A 21,869-nucleotide genomic window follows, 5' to 3' on the forward strand; every position below is an offset into this window, starting at 1 on the left:
TTTTAAAGGATTTCAGAAGAAGAATTATATAATTGGAGTTAATTTTTTTAGAGGAGTAAGATAAGAAATATTCTTTTAGAACCCAAATAAAGGAGTTACTTAGTATAGTTAACTTCTGAAGTTTGTTATTTATAGAATTACTAATTAAGATTTCTAGTGTATTTTTCCAGTTTGCCATATAAGTATTATCTATAGGTTGGTAAATAGTTTTGGTCTTTGAGGAAATAGAATAGATTTCCAAATTAGGCATTGCTATACCACCTTTTTCCCAGTTTTTCTTATGATTAGATAGAGCCATCCTGGGTTTAATCGGAGACTATAAAATTTGTATATCAAGGAATTACATTTTTTAATAATCTGATTAGGAGGAGATAATGAAATGGATTGTATAATATATAAAATTTTAGGTAATAAAATCATCTTTATTATTAAAAGTTTTTCATCCATGGAGAAATGAATTTTATTCCATTTTTATATAAGATTTTCTGTTGCCAATAAACTCTTATTATAGTTTATTTTAATGATATATTTTATGTTTTTGTAATTATAATACCTAAATAAAGTAGTTCATCAGATTTTGCAAGATATTTACTATAAGCGGCTTGTATTTCAAATTTTTTATGACCAATTAATAAGATTTGAGATTTATCATCATTGAATAATAAACCAGATTTCTTAATAAAGTTCAATATTACTAAAGAGAGCATGAATAGATGAATCATTATCACCAAGGGTGATAAGAATGTCATCTGCGAACATTTGTATTTTGGAAGATTTATTGGAATTTAATTTAAATCCTTGAATATTTTCATTATCTCTTATCAAACTGGCCCATGATTCCATAATAAGGGTACATAATAAGGGAGATAAGGAGCAACTCTGCTTTGTTCCTTTAATAATAGAGATTTTTTGGGAAATATTAGTACCTATTTTAATATATGATTGGCTAGCCTGATATAATTGAGTGATTAAATTTATAAAGCTCTTTGAAAAGTTTAATTCTTCCAATAATATAAATAAATAGTTCCAATTAACAGAATCAAATGCACAATTTATATCTAAACTAATTGTGTTAGATTATTATTTAAATATTTGACTGATCCTATTAGAGTTAATGTTTATTTAATGTTATCATAAGTATTTCTATTAATTATTAATCCTGTTTGGTCATCTTCAACTAAGATTGGTACAAATTTTTTTAGTGTATCTGCAAATATTGACATAAGTATTTTATAATCAGCATTTAGTAAAGAAATAGGTATATAGGATGAACACTTGGATCTTTGTTAGGTTTAAGAATAAGAGAGATAAAAAGTATACTTCCAAGAGGGGGGGGATTAACTTATTATTTTGGGGTAAATTATATACTTTATGAAGTAATTTTATAGCATCAGTTGGTAAAATGTTATATATTTCTGGGATAATTCCATCATTTCCTGGGGCTTTATTTAATTTAAAATTTTATAATCTGGGTTTGAATGTCTTTAAAGGAAATAGGTTTAATTATAGAATTAGCTTGTTCATTTGTTAGTCTTTTTTAGTGAATCTATTAATACATTTTTTAATTTCTTGATTAGAATCTATTATTTTTGATTGTTGATTGATATTAATAAAATATTCTCTGAATTCAGCTAGAATGTTTTGTATGTCTGAAACCATCTTTTTCTTTCTAGGGGAAATGTTTTCATTTATATGATTCATTTTATTTAATCTTTTGGTTTTGTTAGCTAATAAATTTAATGATTTGGGGTTTGTGGAACATTTTAAAAATGTATATTTCTCTAACATAATCATGTTTTATGGTTTAGGATTTCAATGTATTTATTATTCAAATAATTTATTTCATTTTTCTTATCGTTATTATTTAGATCTGACTCTTGATTATGTTTCAGTGAATCTAATTTAAGTTGAATCTCTAATAACTGTTTATCCCAACTTTTCCTTTTTATATGATACCAGTTAATAATTCTCCCATATAAAGAAGCTTTTAGGGCATCCCACACAAAACATTTCTGAGGTGTTATTATTGTTATTATTTAGTTCTATAAAATGTTGTGTCTCCAAAGTTAAGAATTCTTCAAAATCTTTCACTTTTGTGATATAAGCAGGTATTCTTCTTATCTGTGTATTGTAATTTGAAATAACTGAAATTTCAAATATTATTGAATTATGGTCTGATATTGGGCAAGAAATAACATTGGTGTTGACCAGAGAGCCTAATAAGTCATTAGAAAGTAAGACTTTATCTATTTTTGAATAGGTGCTATGTCTATGAGAGAAAAAAGTATAGTTTGAGGAATCAGAATCTGCAAATGAATGAATATCTTTCAGATGAAAGGATTCTAGAAAATCTTTTAATGATTTGGCTGAAGCTGTAATCCTTCTTTTATTTAAAGATGTTGATTCTTTATTATCCAAAATGCAATTAAAATCCCCCGCTATTATTAAGGATCCCTTGGAATGTTGTACTATGAGATCCAGATGTTTTGCTGTATTGATACCTATTCCTGGTATCCAATATAAATTCACTAAAATATACATTTTCTTATTAAATTCAATCGTGACAAGACAAAACATTCCTTTATTATCTTTATATGTATTGGTAATTTTTGGGCAAGGTAAAGTATTATTCCACAGAATTGCTACCCCTCTTTTCTTCTGAAGATGTTCTGAACTAATTGATGTTAAATAAGATTTAGTATCTAGTCTAAACATATCTTCTGATTTCAAATTAGTTTCTTGTAAGAAAATTAATTGGGATTTGTATAATTTAAGATATTTGAATAAACTTCCCCTCTTACTTGAGTTATTTAATCCATTAACATTAATAGAAATACTCTTTAATGAAGTCATAAGAAATAAAATTTGTGAAAAGAGTGTATTTTTGACCAAAAACATATCAAATAGTTAAATATTAAAGGAATACGAAGAAAAAGTTTAGATTGATTACATAGTAATAGATATGACAAATATGAGTGTATTACTATAGTATTACTTTGTGTCGTGAAGAATGTAAAAAAAAAAAAAAACTGTAACAAACTTTTATAACATAAACTAGTAACATCAAAACCCCCCATAACCTCCCTGGAGTATAATACTACTAATCCAAGTGACATATAATCACTCAGATTAACCCCTTGTCAAGTAACAACCTCTGATCCGCATCTGTCTAAGAGAAAATTTCCCGATCAAGGTAAATCAGTCTTAGCTTCTATAGAAAATCAAAATATCTAATAATTTTAAATTAATAACAAAAACATTATGCAAAAGGCAAACATGATACAGTATTTAAAGAGAATCACTTTGTAGTATAGTAGTATTAATTCCTATTACCATAAATTAATCCTCCTGTTTCAATAACCTTTAAGTGAAGAAAACTTCTAACATCAAAAAGATTTTATACATATATCAGTCTTCATTATTCTATTATGTAGTTACTATTTATCCATGAAAAAGTGACATTAACTATCTCAGAAGTGAATTTAAGTTCTATTAGTCTCACTATGAATCAAGATATTGAAGACAAAATAACCATAACATATAGTTGCTATGATTGCAAATAACAAAAATAATAAAGCAATTTATAAATAATATATTTTCATATATAAGAAAGGAATTGATACATTATATATAACTAAATCATAAAAACAAGTAAATTAATATTCTAAATCTCTCATATTTTCTTAATATGATATTCTAAAAAAATAAAAGATGTTATAATTAATGATCTACTAGTGAAGGTATGGATTATTCTCATTTGTAATAACTTAAATGTATTTAATTGTAGTTATGTATTAATAAAGATTTTATAATAATAAGTGAGGTGTTAAAAATTATTTCTAATTGATTGCTCAAAATATAAGGAATAAATTAGTTTTTATCTATAACATAAATATTTTATTGACAGTGTTGCTTATACCATTTCAAACCACCAATTCAATGTGCTTATTCTTTTCTTTATTTATTTTAGTAATCATCATCATTCTATTTAACTGTGCTCATCCAAACCCTAGTAATGTTATCAAACCTATTAAGTTGCTGTGAGAAAGTATTATTTTGCTGCTTATTAAAATAAACAGACAATTAAATATGTATGCATACCAGTCACAATAATTGGCACTTACGTATCATCGCACCCACAATTCCTAATTCAGAAGCATCTCATTTCAAATCCATTCATTTGTCAACAAAAAATACTGAAACTATCTAGGCAAGAGTGTGTCATTAAACTGGTATTTTTCTGGGACCATGAGAATTATTGCACATATTATATTTTTCAAATGATCAGACTGTAACATTATTTGTGACATTTTCAAATTAAGGACTACCACCAACCTATGTAAAGAAGTCTGAATGATACTATACCTTTTCGGTACCCCTCCGTTAAATCCCCACCACTCACCGGCTCCGTCGGTGTAAGCAGTGAAATGTCTGCCAGATGGCAGGGAGTCAAAACTAAGAGGCAGCACAAAAACTGAAAAAAGCGTCTGGACTTTTCTAGCTGAAAAGCACCGCAAACAGTTTGAAGCATACTATTATCTAGTCTTTCATGTGAGTCAGTCAAGAAACCCACCCAACCCCATCGAAATGATTGGTGACATACCACGGGTAAGCAATTTAGGATGTTGCATAAAGGTGAACAGAATGTGGCAATCCATTAAACTGTAGAGGCGCTGAGACACTCGCTACTATTCTTCAACAATAAAGTCCATTAAGATGGAAAACACCAACCTGGGAAGCAGGGGAGCACATTCCTCAAAACAGAACTGTGCCAATACAAAAAGACCTCCTGCACATGGATTCCACAGCCCCTCTGTTGATCAGAAAAGGAGCAAAAAAGTCAGTGCACTGTCCAGACCCGCATCACATCACATTTAAGGCTGTCACACAGTCCGTGAAGCAAAGTACTTTCCCCGAGTGCAGTTATTCTATAGAGCCATGGCCCACACATACGAAGCGCTACAAATATCCTCAAACACCCAAGCAAGAAATGCGTCCAAACGCCTTTCAATATACACCCTCCATACATCTGTGCTGCACCTCCACCTCCACACATACCACACGGATTGCGAAAAAAAGGGCATGGCTGAGTCACCTATGATGATCGGCAGCATTCTGAAAAAGGGAGAACAACTCCAAAAACCCTGGCCATACCCCTGCCACCAACCCACCCCTTCAATTTAAGCATTCTATTTTTTTTTTTTTTTTTTTGTAAATATGTGACACAGCAGCGCTACTCTCCCCAAGATTATAAAGTAAACTCCTTTAGAGCTATAGAGTTTACAAATTTCTAAGCATTTAAATTGCCTTACACTTTCCTGTGTTCCCACTTGCTTGGTTACATATTATGTAAATAACTCTCCTCCAATTTTGGAATCCGCAGCTGTACCCAATGCCCAGTGGTTTTGATATATGTATAGCCAAGTTATTTATAGTTTTGTGTCACATTTTAGCTCTGAACCTTAATCCTATTTTTTAGTTGAGAAGTAAAGTCATATTATGCACAAGTTGCAAAAAGCAGACCAACACGAAGCAGTAGAGGTCCAACAGAAAAGCACCACTCATTCTGCCCAAATATTAAACAGTCACAACCCTATGCACTTCAGTATGAAGTAAAATCAATTTTCTTAAGAATTACTGACTTCAATAACTAATGCTAGTATCTAAAACAGGCTGATGATAGCTCTCCACTATAGAAAAGTCAAAAAGCAAGCCGCTTATGCAGGTCCTTCCAAACGTGGTACGATAATACACAAGTAACCAATAAATTAATTACAGGTTATAATTATTAAACACAATTTGTTTGCATATAAGTAAATATATCACATCACCCATTAATAGCAACAATGTCTGATCTCCATTGCTTTTTTCTCTTTTTTCTTCCTTTTAAAGCGTTCGAGTGTTGTGAAGCCTCTGACACTTTATTTCCGGTATAGGGATTTATGGTTTCCATGGCAACAGTCTAGATGTAACTCAAGGGAGAATGTCCATATTAAGAGCCCAATCATGAAGTAGGTCTCAAGCTGAAGCTGAATAACTGTAGACTTTCAAATTTTCAGCGGGAAAAAATGAGTAGGAGACACTTTAACTTTAAAGCAACTCGTGCCACTGAAGTCATTCGCAGGTGGTGAAACAACAGTTTCTGAATGTACAGCAATCACAGAAGCCACTGTGCAGCTCACAAACCATTCCAAACCGCCTCCCCAACCAGAGGCCAACACTGTGAAACACAAAACACCCCAGTTTCAACCACAGAGAAACAGAGCAACACCACAACACACCAACAAAAGACACATGTCAGCCAGAATTAAATAAAAAAAAGAAAAAGCAAGCATTCAAAAAGGAGAAGGAAACAACAGCAGCAGCAACGTCAACCCCTTATGACCAAATAACTCTGTACATTTCCAACAGCAACCTTTGAGCCCACCACATTCCCAGGCATTACCAACAGTAACCCCATAACACAAAATCAGTCCGGACATCGTCTTTATCCACATATCATGTTTTATATTAGCTCTGGACACTACCAACAACAACATTTATGTTAAAAATAGCTCTGGACGCCAATAAAAGAAAGCATATGCAAAAATAGATATACACTAAAATCATATCTATAGAAACTTCTGAAGACAATATAAACTGTCTCTATCAATACAATACTAAACTAAATATAAGCACAAGCACCAAATCATTGAGACATGTTATTAAAGAAGATATTTATACAAACAAAGTAACAGCCTACAGATATAACTGTACTTCAATACAAATGGCAACAAATAGACTACAATAATAATTCAATTTAAACAGTAACCCATACCTATCAAAAATAAGAAACAACTAAATATCTGCATAATAAGCATCAAAATAAAAACAGTAAAGACTATCATTAAAAAGTATAATAAACAGTGGTAAAATCTTACCTGTTGTTCCGGTTATCAATTTCCCTGACCTTATGGGTCATTAGTATGTTTAGAACAAACAAACTGGATTTCCATTGTGAATAGATGCATATATGAGCAGGTTTTTTATTTTCCTAACTTCTTCTTGTGCTCATGGGTTTTCCAAGTTTCATTTTTGGCTAATCTCTTCAGGTTAGCATTGGCCCAATCCATTTCTTCTGTTTTGTCCAAAAGTTTGTTAGATTTAACAAAAATAAGAGCACTGTCCAGATCTTCAAATAATTTAGATGTATCCTGGTAAAATAGGTTCATAAGTAGGTACTAGGCTAGCGGCCCTGGAGCCTATACAAGCCCACCAAAAAGGTACTCTGGCTTTTGCCACCCAAGAAAATTATTTTCCTGTGCCACTGTCGAGCAGAGCCACAGAGGTGATCCCCGGGGTGAATTTCCTATATTTTAAGCCTTGCAGGAAACAACAGGTGAGATTTTATTTGATTTTTTTTTACGTTCTCTTATCAAAGGTAGGAAAACTTTTCTTTTTGCAATTACCACAGGAGAATAGTCATTATTAAAACAAACTAAATTATCTTTTGTTTTAATTGGAGATTTTGCTCATGCTGTCGTTAAGAAAATTTCCTTATAGGTTCATAGGTAGGTACTAGGCTATTGGCCCTAGGGCCTATATAAGCCTAGCCAAATGGTACCCTGGCTTTTGCCACCCAAGAAAATTATTTTCCTGTGCCCCTGTCAAGCAGAGCCACAGAAGTGATCTCTGGGGTGAATTTCCTATCTCCCATCCAATCATCAAGATTTTTCTTGAAGAGTGCTGATGAGGAGCTTTGTTTGATATAGATAGGTAGTTTGTTCCAGAGTATGGGAAGTCTCTGGGACAGGAATCTATCCCTCCAGCATGTTCTGTTTATTGTGGTAACAAGGTTTAGGTCCCTACAGCGTGTAGCTCGGGACTGGGATTTTTTTATGTGGAGCATGTCCAATAGCTCTGGGTTTGACATAGCTTTGTATGTTAGGCAGAGATCGCCTCTGAGTAGACAATATGCGACAGAGTAAATCTGGAGTTTTTTGAGATGGTCTGCGTAGGGCATCTGTTTGAGGCCGGTAATCCTTTTTTTGAGGTATTTCTGTGGCCTTTCCAGTTGTTGTAGATGTCTTGTGAGATACATACCAAAAGGGGCGTTGTACTCTATAATGGGTCTAATGAGTGATGAGTAGAGGGGAACAATGACCTCTTTTTTCCTGGATGAGAAACCTTTTGTGATGAGGTGTGCAATGTAGAAGGATTTCCTGACTACTGTGGCGATGTGATTATCATGTGAGGAAAGGAATTTTACAATCACAGATCTTGCAGAATTACTTTTTTTCATTTTTTGATGAAACCAAAGATCTATGTGCTCTTTCAATACCATATGAAAGAGCCTCAGGTAATTCTAGTATTTCAGGTATCCATGTAGACAAGAACTTTTCCATACTATCTCCTTCTATTTTTTCTGGTAATCCAAAGATTCTGACATTATTACGACGTGACCTGTTTTCTAGATCATCTATTTTAGACAAAAGGTGAGTATTTTGCTTTAAAAATAATTCTGTATTATGCTCACTTTCCTGGAGCCTAGAATCCATATCATTTAGGGCTGTTTCCATACCTGAAATCTGTTATTTTTGTTGTTTTAAATATTCATGTATAATGTTCATTTGTTTAGTACAGCTCTCCTTAAAACTATCCAGTTTCAGGTCCATTTTATCTATTTTACTAGTTAGTTCTTGAATGTTAAATAACAAAGATTGTAATTCCTTTTTGAAAGTTGTATCCTGATGAGAAGATTTGTTGATGCTCATCTTTTGACAGGAAAAAATAAAATAATCAAAAAGATTTTTTATACTATCCTTGTATAAGGTATAAAGTATCCTTTTATAAAAAAAAAATCCAGATTTCTGATAGATATATTTTAAAAATCCTGTCAGAGAAAATTAGAACAGACAGAGCTGAAGAGAAGTGCTATTACTCTGAATGCATCTTGGCCACGCCCCCCCTCGGACTTTGAATTTCTGTGTACTGCTGTCATTATTGCATCTTTTGCCACCAGATTTCCAAAACTGCTGTTGCAGATTTTCCCTGATTTTATCAGTGACTCTGCTACTTGACAAATTATCTGGAAAACAAAGTATTTGTGACTGGTTATTGACAACCTCAGCAATATACTGGTATCCTACCTGATTCATTAAGTAATCACAATCCTATAATTGCCATCTGTGGCACTACTGTAAAATACAGAAAAGTATCATGTATACTTGGACTCAAAATAAAATGAATTTCTCAGCTGACTACTTCAAACTCTGCCAATCACAGTGTAACTGGACTCTCCTCAAACTCTTGTCATTGTATAAAGCACTAAACTACTTTAGTTCCACTTTCTTAACTATCCTAAACTCTACTACTGCACTGCAAAGAAAAGAAAAGAAAAAAAAAAAAATATATATATATATATATATATATATATAAACCTACCTCTTCATTTTTGAGAAGCACCAAACCATGATGCTCAGAGATAAAGCAAGGAAAATCTGCAAAAGTACGAGTAGTATGTAAAACTTCCAAAACTGTAGGAAATTAGGGAACCTAGCAAAACACTGACACAAATGGTAAAAAAAGCTTACCACCAACAACACAAGGAAGCAGTTGGCCAATGTTAGGAAACTGCCCTTTTTCCCACTGTAGTGCGATCTCAGAGTTGGTATATATAGTTAGGGGGTGTGTGGGTTTGACATATTGCGGTGTGTGTGCCATTCGTAAGGTGGCCAAGTGGTTCCTTTCCCTGTGGTATTTTTCGCTGATTTGAATGCTCACTTTATTGAATGTTCGCACTTTTTGTCTCTACAAAAAGAGTTTCAGTGAAGTGTGGTTTGATTATGTGACATAGACCCCAATAAACACATATATTTTATCATATTACACTATTCTCTAGTCTCTTTAGAACACAAGCTTATCTTATATAAACATCAATAAAACTTCCTCATTTCTCAGCACTCATTCTGTCTTAGTCCTCTCACATCTCTATTTTCTACTTTCTCTGTCATCTAGATATTCAACTAATCTGCTTTATCCTGCTCTACCTCTCCTACCTTCTTCATACTCTTCTTTCCTCCTTGACCTCATTTCAGTCTATTTCTCTATTTTAATTTTTTCTCCAGGATTAATACATAACACAGTAACAAAGTCTGTACTGTTTTTATGTTAAAACTAAAATATTTCCATGTACATCACTTGATATTTCTCTTTATGAATGTATAACTGCAATGCAAATGAATTTGGCTGTTACTTTACTGCATCTGTTGGAGATTTTCCCTGCAAGCCTTTGCTGAAAAAGGGCTTTAGCCCAGTTAGACGATCAGGCTATCCTGGTCAACAAATTGTACATACCTACATACATACATATATACATACATACATATATACATAGATACATATATACATACATACATATATACATACATACATAAATAATCACTTGTGGTTATTTATTTTTTAATTAGCTCCAGAAATGTAATATTACAATCAACCTCTGAAATCAGATTCTGTGTCAGTATGAACATTTTCAGCACCTTTGCTGAGCACATGGGACAGTGAAACATTTTACAGCAAGCTGAGAATAAAAATAAGTAGAAAGGCTACATTATGTGCAACTGATTACATGCTGCATCCAGTTATGGGAACATGGTTACAATGCATTATTCTCAGGAGTTTGCCATTTATTTATTTATACTTTCAGTTTGGTAAACTGTGATAGAATGTAATTTTGTATATATGGCATTTAATGTTAGTTCACTGATACGATATTAGTGCAAAGCCTGGATATTTTTAACACGTGAGTTCATAAGATGATGTAATAAGAAGCTGATCTTAAAACATGGCACACAAATGCCATCAAATTTCAAGTTTACAGAAAACATCACACAAAAAGCTGCATTCTAGTAACTGAATGAACTGAAATGTATTTGATTCAATAAATAATAGCTAATGTTCTGTGAAAGGTTCTAGAAGGAACACATTGTTAAAAACCTAGTAACATAACTCTCTACTATGAGGCTAAACTTTACCATATTGTCTCCTAAATAAGGCATATCTGATGACTTATTAGAAATATTACATTAAACATTAAATTGCCTTTGAAAATGTCATATTTAATCTTTTAGGTAAAAGCAGGTAGTTGCATAAATACAACAAAGGAAACAAACTCCTGTAATTCCTGAATGCTGGCTAACATAATGATGAAAGATGCCAGGGGATCCTTTGGTTGTATGCTGTAGAAACCACTGTTTTCTTTATTATAAATGATTACACTGAAGAAATATTGTACCATAAAAGGGAAATGTAGGCTGGGATTCACAGATAAAGGGGCAGGTCATCCTGACCAGATAAGCTGAACTGTCCTGCTCCACAGTTAATTAATTGTTATGCACATTCCCAGTAGTACTCTGTCTGGTTAAAAGAGAACCTGCATTGCTATGAATCACTCAGCTGGGCAGTTCGAACAACTGCTTAGTTAAGTACCTTATCAACCTGTGATAGTAAGTAGTACAGGCCTCCTGTAGACCACATATAGGCACACTCCTCCACACAAAGATACACAGACACACAATGATACACACACACACACACACACACACACACACAATCTGTACAGATTCTCCCCATTGAAATGCAAAGGTGGAAGGAACACCTGTCTTACTGGAGGAGTTTGGGTATTTAGGGGTCTTATTTATGAGTGACAGCAAATGGGAGCATTTAGTGCAATACTTGGGCAGCAATTTCAGTCTTTGAGGTGATGAACTAATTTGTAGTGTTAAAGGAGTAGCTAAGTATTTGGGCAAAACTGTTGGTTTCCCAGTCAGACTGCATCCCCATTCTCACTTATGGCTGCAGGCTGTGGGTAGTGACCTAAAGAACAAGATTTCAGGTATAAGATGCAGAAATGAGGTTTTCCTGATGAGTCACTGGGCTTCCTATCAATGAGAGTAGCTTCATGATGTGGTCCATCCTTGTAGTAGAGCTGCTGTTTCTCTAGAATGAAGGGAGCTGTCTGAGGTGCTTTGGGCACGTTATAACGATATTCAGAAGTAACTTCATCTGGAGATGCTCTTGCCACAGCCCACTGGGAAGAAGACTCAGGAGAGACCCAGGAAATACTGGAGAGATATAATATCTCTCTCTTGACTGGCCAGGGAACAACTGGGGGTCTTCCAGAATGAGTTAGTAACTCGGTCTGGAACACGGAAAGTTTGGTCTGTCTGCTTAGCCTGTAATCCTCATGAGGAAAAGCAGAAGGAAAATAAAATGAAAACGTTATGTGATCCATGTGGTTTTATGTAACAAAATCTCCCCAGATAACTGCATAATTAAAAGATGGTTTGGCTTCTCTTTTAACTGATAACATTTTGAGATCCTTGCTAAACTGGTAGCACTTCTAAAATGGGAATTGGCACTCTGTCATCCTCCATAGGGGAGGAGAAATAGCAGGAAATATCATACCTACTGCAGGGAGTAAAAGGTCTGAAAAGCTTAGTATTGTTGACACCAGTTTCCAGTATAAAGGATGTAATTCATCCCACAAGTAAGTGAAAATGGGTAATTACTTAGTGTACTACTTAAAAGGACACTTTAAAGAAAGCTGACTCTTTTTAAGTCACATAATAACTAATTTTGAGGGAATAACAAAAAGGGGACATGAATGCAGATATTATGCAGCCTGTTAATGCTTCAACAGGGCTATTAGAGTTACAATGTAAAAAATGTAAGGAATAGGTTGGAAAAGGGGATGCATTTTGAAACATAAATTAAAAAAACATGGCTGAAGTAGAAGAGATGCTGTTATAGAATGGTTTGCAAACATTAGGGAAATAAGTTTAAAGTAGAAGAGCAATTTAACTGTGCATTATTATATGTAAAATGTATTCCACGGTGGTACAGCAGTAGTGTTGTTACCTCACAGCAAGAGCTTCTCCCATTTGATTCTCGGCTTGGCTTGGGAGTGCCTTCTGTGTGGAGTCTGCATGTCCTCCCCGCGGTTGGGTAGCGTTCAAAAGACATGCGTGCGTTAATGGGCGTGCCTTCGTTGAAGGTTGGGCGTCGAGCTGGCACCTCAGCATTTCATAAAAAATCTACTGCAAATCGTTAGCAGACCGGAGTTCCGCTGTGTCGACCCCTTACGGGGAATAAGCCCAAAGACGAACAACAACAACATTATTATATGTAAAATATAAAGAATTTAGGTAGCACAGACACCTGAAAAATAGACTTTAAGGATAACACAGCTAAGAAAATGTTTACATTTCAAGACAAAAGCGATAGATCTACACATCAGTTTTATTACCTTGAGATGATTGTGAGCTGGTTGCTGATGGTTGGAATTTGCTGCACAGCACAGAGAAGTTCAGTAGCACACCTTCTGTCAATGCAGTATTTTGCAATTATGCCAGCAAAGGTAGCGAAAGTCTTTCCACTAGAGGCAATTTGTCTGGCAGAAGCAATGAGCTGTTCTTTGGTCTAAATAATAACAGGTCATTAATACAGTCAAAGTCAGTAAGAGTAAATGAGACATAGGCATCATTTTTAAATAAGCTTAGTTACAATTTGGTTAGCTTATATTCATTATTCCACCTTAGAATATGTTATGTACTAAGGTTGCGCCTTGCTGTATCATCTTGGATTGAGTATATATCTCAGATACTAAGACTGGTATCATCTGTAGGTCACATCTTTCCATAATTTGGCTGGGAAAAATAGTAGCATGCCCGTAACTTAGTCTAAAACAGGGGTCTATATTATCTAATTGAAGAGGAATTACAGTGAATGCCTCTTCATCGAACCTTAAAGAGTGAAGTGGCAGTTACATGAATGGCCAAATCAGCGATTTTTTTCCTAAGGAAAAAAAATCACTTGGCCATCAGTGTTAGTTTGCCCCTTTCCCCACTGTAGTGTGATCTCGGAGTTGGTATATTTAGTTAAGGGTGTGTGTGGAGCAAAGCCTCCCAAATTAGGGGGTGTGGTGGGTGAAGCCCCCCACTTTGAGGTGTTGTTAGTGATGTTTCATTTCTGGCCGGATCAGTGATTTTTTTTTCCCTAGGAAAATAAATCGCTGATTTGGCCATTCGCATAATTGGCTGTTAGCTTTTAGAGGTAGATGAAGAGGCATTCGCTGTAAAACCTCTTCAATTAGATAATACAGACCACTAAAACAGGACATCCTATGACTGTTGCAGTGGAGAAAATAAGGCACATGTATGGAAGAGAGTGACTGTGATTTAAAGGACTGGAAGGCTTACGTGACAAAAGATGCAGTAAAATTATTTTTTGTGGGACCTTTAATGCTAGACCCAGATCAGTAAACTTGATAGGGGAAATACAGTAGCAATACAAGCAGAAGAAATAATGTCAGTTTGTTTGGATAGTTACCATTAGTGTCAGTTCCTTTTAGGGTCACATCAGGAAAGAATCTGATTATGTCATCTACAGTAGACATAAACCCTTGGTGGCACAGGAAAGCACTACAGATTTACTTGATAAGGTTATATCCCAGGGTACTATAAATATGTGAACACTCACCTTAGGAATAAATCTTTAAGAGATGCCCCTTGCAGCAGGCAAATGCTTTTATGACTTTGTTTGTTTTGTTTTTTGTTTGTTTTTAGTACTAGGCTAATTGCCCTTGCAAGCCATTTTTAAGCCTAGCCAATTATCCCTTGTGGGAATCAAACCCTGTACCTTGTGTTTGTAAGGCAAATATCTTAACCATTAGGCCACCCTCCCAACCCCTTAGGTCACCCTCAGGCTTATACCATTTGGCCCATTTTCCCAGCATCTCCATCTACAGGAGCTATGTTTCCTGGAGTTATGATAAGGGAATGTGATTAACATTCTGTCTCCACTCCCTCCTCTAAATTAAGAATTCTTCTTGTAAATAATCATAATATACATAAATAATTCCCAAGTCATACTCCACAGTAGCTAATTATAAGAGATATTTATTACAATTAATACAGACAGTATTGATGTTAGGTTAATGGAAGGAAGAGGTGTCCCTTCAGCAGATAAGTAGCTTTAAAAAGACCCTGCAGGACAACCCTCACAAAAGATTATTCTTGGAATGGAATTATACACTGTAATATTTAGCAAAGGTACACATCAGTGACCAAGCTGCTACAGTGTAAATGTCTGCTGTGGATACAGTATGAAAACAAGTTCTAGAAGCAGTGATTCATTTAAAGGAGTTTCCTTTGACCTCATAGGAGACAGTTTGCATGCTTCTTGGTGCCATAATATGCAGTTAGTTGACTATTAGGAAAGTGTCCAAACATCATTTTTCCTTCCCCAAGTTGAGCAAAGAAGCAGAGTGCCAGTCTTTGTAGGCCTTTTTCAGTCTCTTTAGTTGGGATAAACTAACAGACTGTCAGACACAGCTATGATTTACCAATAAGTACAATAATTCAGTGAAAACTTTGAACTACATTAGTTAGACTCTCTGACAATGCGACTGAGCAAAACATGTTTCTTATGAAACACCAAACATAATTATTTTACTAAAGGGTTCAAATTGTGGAATCCCTTTTGATCACAGTAATAGCAACTAGTAAAACTGCACTACAGTTATCATATAGTGTGAAACACGCTGGCTCAAAAGGAAGCAGTGGCTACCATTCATTCAAAGCATTTGGATCGCAAGGGGGAAATGATACTTAATATGGATGAATAGTATAAGACTCCCCTCTGGAACTGTTTATCCAGTGTCAAAGGATCCAGGGGAAGGGAGGTGTCTGAAGGCAACTGTGGGGGGGGGGGGGGTGAGAAAGGAAAAGAGAGAAATAAGGACATAACAAAGATATAACTAGCCACATAGAACACCATAAAACAAACAGAAATACAAAAGTGAATACGGTACAATGAGATATAAGAGCAAAGTTCAAAATTAGGGAGGGTGAGAAAATACCAAGACCACGGTACCCCAAAATGGGAGTTTGACAACAAAGGTGAAGGGAGAGAAAAGGGGAGTAGTGGATTGTTCAGGAAAGGAATGCAAGTAATATCAGGGAGAGTAGAGAAGAGTAGCCAGGAAAAATGATTAATCTGGCAAAGAAGAATCAGAGGAACAAGATGGACCATGAGCAACACATATGCCCCTGACAAAGCTGGTGGTGACTTCTATGTACGATTTTTTGAGGTTTGGAAGCAGATAAAGATATAAGGTATGGATATCATAGTGAAGATTTCGCTGTTATGATAGACTTAGGAACAGCAGACTGGCAAAAAAAGAATATAACCAGGAGATGAAGACACCAGCAATTATAAGCAAGACAAAGGGAAAATGGATGTACACAAAGAAAGATAGCCACAGAACAGGAAGTTTACATTTACAAGGATCTGTGCAGACAAATCAGCAGACTGGACAGAATATTAGGCAGGAGAGACACCCTTCACAGAGTTTACATGGTTGAAATTCAGGAATGTTACACCTTGGATTGCACTGCAATTTTATTTATATTAAAGATGGAAAGAGACAGCAAGGAAGATTGTTGAGGAGACGGGCAAGCCATAAATGGAGAAAGGTGGATGCAGACCATGAATTGAAAAAGTTGATACAGGAGAGAATAAAAAAGTAATGGAAGAAATAGAACAGACAGATGGGATGGGGTCAAAGTGATGATGAGGGTGGAACTAATGAAAGCAGAGGGATGGAGACAGAGGAAAATGTTCAGTGAAATAGACTAGAAGGAAGATTAACGGAGTTCCACAGAGAAATATGGGAAGCCAATGGGGATGCAGAAAAACTTAAGGAGGCAATAAGAGTAACTCTGGAAAGCAAAATAATGCGAGCAATCAAAACCTGGGAATGGAACTGGAAGGATTACTGATGGGTAGCAGGGGAAAAAGCAGGGAAATACTTAGCAAGAAAATACAAATGCAAGAAACAGGAGACGGAATTAAGCAGTCTAAATGAAGGGAGAAAAGAGAAGTGGTAGAAGAAAACACAGAAATCAGAGAAAGAATGAGGGATACTTCCAAAAGATTTATGAGAAAGAAGAGAAGGAGGGTGGATATAGCACAAAACTGGGAAGGAAAAAATATGAAGTAACACAGACTCAAAGGGAGAAGTTACATGGCAGTGTCTCTACAAATGAATTTAAGATAGCAGTACATGAAATGAAAGAAAAGAAGGCATTGAGGTGTCAGATGGATTCCCAGTGGAATTCTACAAATGTGGGAAGACCATATGGAACATTCTAAGAGAAAAACAGAGAAGAATGCAGCAAGCATGATGAATATCAAACATGAAGACAATAGTAATCATGGCAATAATCCCAAAGGGGATAGGACAGAAATAGATAGCTATAGGCCAGTTTCCCTAATAAACATGGACATTAAAATATTAGAAAACATCTTAGAAGGAAGATCGGACATAATTTTAACAAATAATGCAGAAAGGATATAATGGAGTCACAAAAGACAGAAGACCTGAGGAAAACTGGTGTGCCCTAACATAGTTCATCTTTAGAGAAGGAGAAAGAAGAATGGTTGGGAGGTGGTCCTCTTTGACTTGCAAGATGCTTATGATACGGTAAAAAAGGGATTTTCTTTGACAGGCACTAACAAGAAGGATGGTAGGAAATGAAACAATAAAATGAATCAAAGTGATCTACAAAGAACCAGAGACTGAATTTATAGTTAGCATCAGTTCTTGAGTCCAGTGAAAGTAGGGAGGGATACTAGTCATGGCTATCACCCGTCAGACAGGATATATTTTATTAGCGACAGAGGAATTTGCAATAAAACCAGGAAACAAATGTCATTGCTAGAGGGACAAGGTGGTGCTGTCAAAATTCTTTCTTTCTTCTGATAACGGCATGCTACTGTCAACAACTGTGTTAGAAGCTCTGAGGCAGGTTTCAACAGTGAAGAATTTAAGATAGTCTCTGATTTATGATGTAACACAGAGAAGACTATGGTCCTGATTCCTAAAGACTTGTTCTTGGTGTATGTGACCAGTTATACTGAGAGCAGGCTGACAGCAGGTCTTTCGGAATATGGCCCCAGAGGAAGCCTGTTTATACATAGTCAGTCACTTACATGGAAAGCTAGTCTTTTGGAATCAGGGTAGACCTACACTGAGGGCAACTCTTTTGGAATCTGGCCCATATGTATTAGAGTAGGCAGTGGGAATAGGGAAATCAAAGAGAAGGAGCGCCCTAAATATCTAGGTGTGCTGATGGGGCTCACACTAGTGAAACAATAAAGAAGTAAGGGTGGGAAAGGATAAAGCAGGGGTACCATATAAATCTAGGGAGAGTAAACCCAGTAAGAATGATGTTGCTCACAGTCATAACAACTCTGCTAAGGAATCTGCCTATTAACCCCAGAAAAAAAAATCTGTCTGGGGTATAAAAGTATTTGTGCAAACACACCCAAATAATCTAAACCTCTTTGCTTTAGTTGCATATCTGGGTATTAACCATACGTTTGTTCATTGTTCCTCATTGTAGTCTGTCCATCTGTTTGTTTGTTTGTGTCTTTCGGCTTTTCCCGGTTAGGGGTCGCCACAGCGGAACTCCGGTCCGCTAATGATTGGTAGCTGATTTTTACATGCCGAGTTACCAGCCCTGACGCACAACCTTCAACAAAGGTATGCCCATTCATGCATGTCTTCACGCAGAAGATGCTCTAGCTGCGAATCGAACCGGACAGCATCTTACTGTGAGGCGACAACGCTACCGCAGCACCACCACCGTGGGTAGTCTGTCCATCTGTAATTTATTTATTTATCTCTGTCTGAATCTGTGACCCTCCTTTCCTTTCAGTTCCCCTATTGCCATGTAGGCTTTTGTTTATTTGTTATAATATTTCCTCTTTTGCCAAGTTGTTGTTGTGTCTTTTCGGCTTTTCCCGATTAGGGGTCGCCACAGCGGAACTCCGGTCCGCTAATGATTGGCAGTAGATTTTTACGTGCCGGGTTGCCGACCCTGACGCACAACCTTCAACGAAGGTACACCCATTCATGCATGTCTTCACACAAAAGACGCTCTAGCTGAGAATCGAACAGGACGTCGTCTTACTGTGAGGCGACAATGCTACCGCAGCACCACCACTGCAGTCCTCTTTTGCCAAGTGCTGACCAAATTATTGACAACAGTTACAATTAAAATGACATAGGATTGTGTTTAAAATCTTTCAGGGTATGTATTCTTCTGTACAACTGCTCATTTTTAGTAAGTTGATAAATATTTGCAAATGAGTGCTTTCTACCTGTAGTGTTTCAATAAATTTTGTTCAAATAATCTGAAATAGACTTCATGGGGGTCAGGCAACATGCACATTCTTGTATACTGAGTTCTTTAGTATTATTTAAACATACTTCAAAATGTTGTCTGTTGATAACTTGAATGACTTCTGTATGTTTTTGTTAGCTCCCTATCAGACGATCGAAACGCCGTTTCCACGAATACGAGATGATCGACATGTATTGCACAAACTACATAAACGCCGAACGTCCAAAACAGCAAAATAAGAAATGTTGAAGTGTTTTAGTTCGCTCGTCTGCGGTATAGCTCCATAAGGTAAGTGTGCGATAGGTATGGACCTTAGGGTAGGGTGCGGGTTAAGTTAAGTGTATAGATAGGCAATGTATGTAACATTTAGTGTAGTGTTAGAAGTAGGTTTTTGTTAAATGTATTTATGTGTATTATTTATTTTGTTAGGGTATATCTCCGTAGGGGAAGTGTGCGGTAGTTACGGACCTTAGAGTTAGGGAGGGGTTAAGGATAGTGCATAGATAGTTGTGTATGTGGGGTTTAGAAGTTGAGTTTTGGTGCTTTACTTTAGGGTTAGGAGTAGGGTTTAGTTAGTGTATGTATGTGGTTTATTTATTTTGTTTGGGTAGGTAGTATGTAGCAGGTGGTGGGGTTGGCCGACTATGACTGTTTGATGTTTTAAATTTCGCAGTTTAGTGCGTTCGGTCTATTCGCGGTTCGATTAATACATGTCGCTCTTTTGATATTCGCTGAAATGGATTTTCGTGGAACTGATATAGACCTGTTTTTGTTATATCAACCACTGTTTCTCTGCTTATGATGTTTTCTTTCCTTAGAAGGGGTATATTCTAGAATCTGCTATTGTTTGCTGTGTTCAGCACTTTATCAATTTTTGTTTGGGGAAATGCATATGAGATATTATAGTGCCTGCATTGTTCTTTAGACTAATGTTTCTACAATGGTAATCACTGACTGTATACTGCTAAATATTGATCCATAAGTATAACAGTTCTTTATTACCCCCGGGTGTATGTTTTTTTTTTCTGATATCTATTTTTTTCTTCCATGACAAGAGGGACTTCATTCTCAAGGAAGCTTTCTTTTACAGATGCCGAGAATTATGCTATAATGCAGACCCTCTGCCTCAGTGGTGGAAAACTATTTGTTACACATACCTCTGACAAACCCCTTAGTGATTGTGTGTGGTGGCAGGGGGTTGACAGTGTCAGTGATGTTGGTTGACAAGGCTGGTTATACCATATGGTCCAACACAAGCCCACTGATGTGATTAAAAAGGCTACTGACAGAACAAAGATTGTAGCATGGTAGTGAAGGGCCACTAGTGTTAGGCCATCTTCCAAACCACCACTCACTGAAATGGAGCAGTTTCTTGTCAACTATTAGGGACCTGGGCAGCACAGAAGAGTTTTGCAGTGTGGTGCTGGATGTTGGGACAGAGACAGAGATGGAAGCTGACCCAGGGGAGTTCCACTAGTGATGTCCCAAGTATGCCATTCAGATGTTTATTGTGTTCACCATTACATTTGACAGACACTTGTATTAGTTATCTATATTACTGTCTCAGATTATACCATTTGCCTGTGTGGTTGAGGTCTTTTGGCCTAGGTATTATATTATGTTTATTTCTCTTGTATTTATTTTTTTTCTTGGTGTACTCACAGGTGAGGTTTTGTCAGACACCTAGACTGTGGATGTCTGTGTATCTGATGTCAAGGAAACCTTATACTCTGACAATGGTGGTGGTGATGAACAGGCACAATCTGAGGTTGCAGGGGACATGTCTGATATGGGATTGTAGCTCCCAAGTCTCATCCTCACAGTATTGCCGCAGCCAGCATGCCTATGCATACCCATGACACAAAACCATGTGAGAGTGGACAGATTGATGGGACATGGTTGATCACAGTAGTGTGGTAACCTCAGATGCAGACTCCATAAACCATTATAAGGGTGAGGTACCACACAGGGATGTCAGTAGAGGTGCTCAGAGAAAGTATGGTTATCACACTCTCCCTGAGGTTGGCATATTAATAGCTGTCACCCAATGTAGGTGCAGGGCTATCGTAGAGGCACAGGCAAATTCCACCGAGGCCTTGAAAGAAATTTAGGAGATTGCATGAAGCATGTGTGTGACTGCTTGCACAAGATGAATTGACTCACTAGACTGAAGAGTGTTTGTTCTGAACTGTCTGTTGGGGGAGGGGCAGCATCCATGAGACCGGTCAGGTAGTACATTGTCAGATGTCAGATGATGTGTCTGTGGCTGTGCCAGATCCAGCTCCTGCAATGGTAGCACTTCCACTGCTACAATGGGGGTGGATGTGTCAATACCCAAACATGGTCATCAGCGTGATCATGGACATAGTCATGATGACAGCTCATTCACTTTCAGGTAAAACTCCTGACAGTGGTAGTTCACATGGTTAGGGCCATCCTTGAAGAACTTGATCCTCTACTCTGCATGACTTACACCTGCCTATAATGCCAGGGCATACTACTAGCACAAATGCCGAGGCTATGACCCTACAGACCTCCCACACACACACACACTACACTACACTACACTACACCTCATGTTGACCATGACACCTGGCACACAAATATACACACACTATAAAAATAGACTTCATCACATCT

General features: G+C 36.4%; 1 protein-coding gene across 1 annotated transcript in view; it reads right to left on the reverse strand.

Moving 5' to 3' along the window:
• The window catches only part of LOC122792394, a 431,766-nt gene that overhangs the window by 125,916 nt on the left and 283,981 nt on the right, over positions 1–21,869 (reverse strand). The window contains exon 10 of the mRNA XM_044060182.1: positions 13,286–13,458. Coding sequence (XP_043916117.1) covers positions 13,286–13,458 — 173 coding nt within the window. The remainder of the gene's footprint in view (positions 1–13,285; positions 13,459–21,869) is intronic.

Source organism: Protopterus annectens, chromosome 1.part2 (genome assembly GCF_019279795.1).
Source record: "Protopterus annectens isolate FY-2018-M chromosome 1.part2, PAN1.0, whole genome shotgun sequence".
In the NCBI taxonomy this organism is placed as follows: domain Eukaryota; kingdom Metazoa; phylum Chordata; order Ceratodontiformes; family Protopteridae; genus Protopterus; species Protopterus annectens.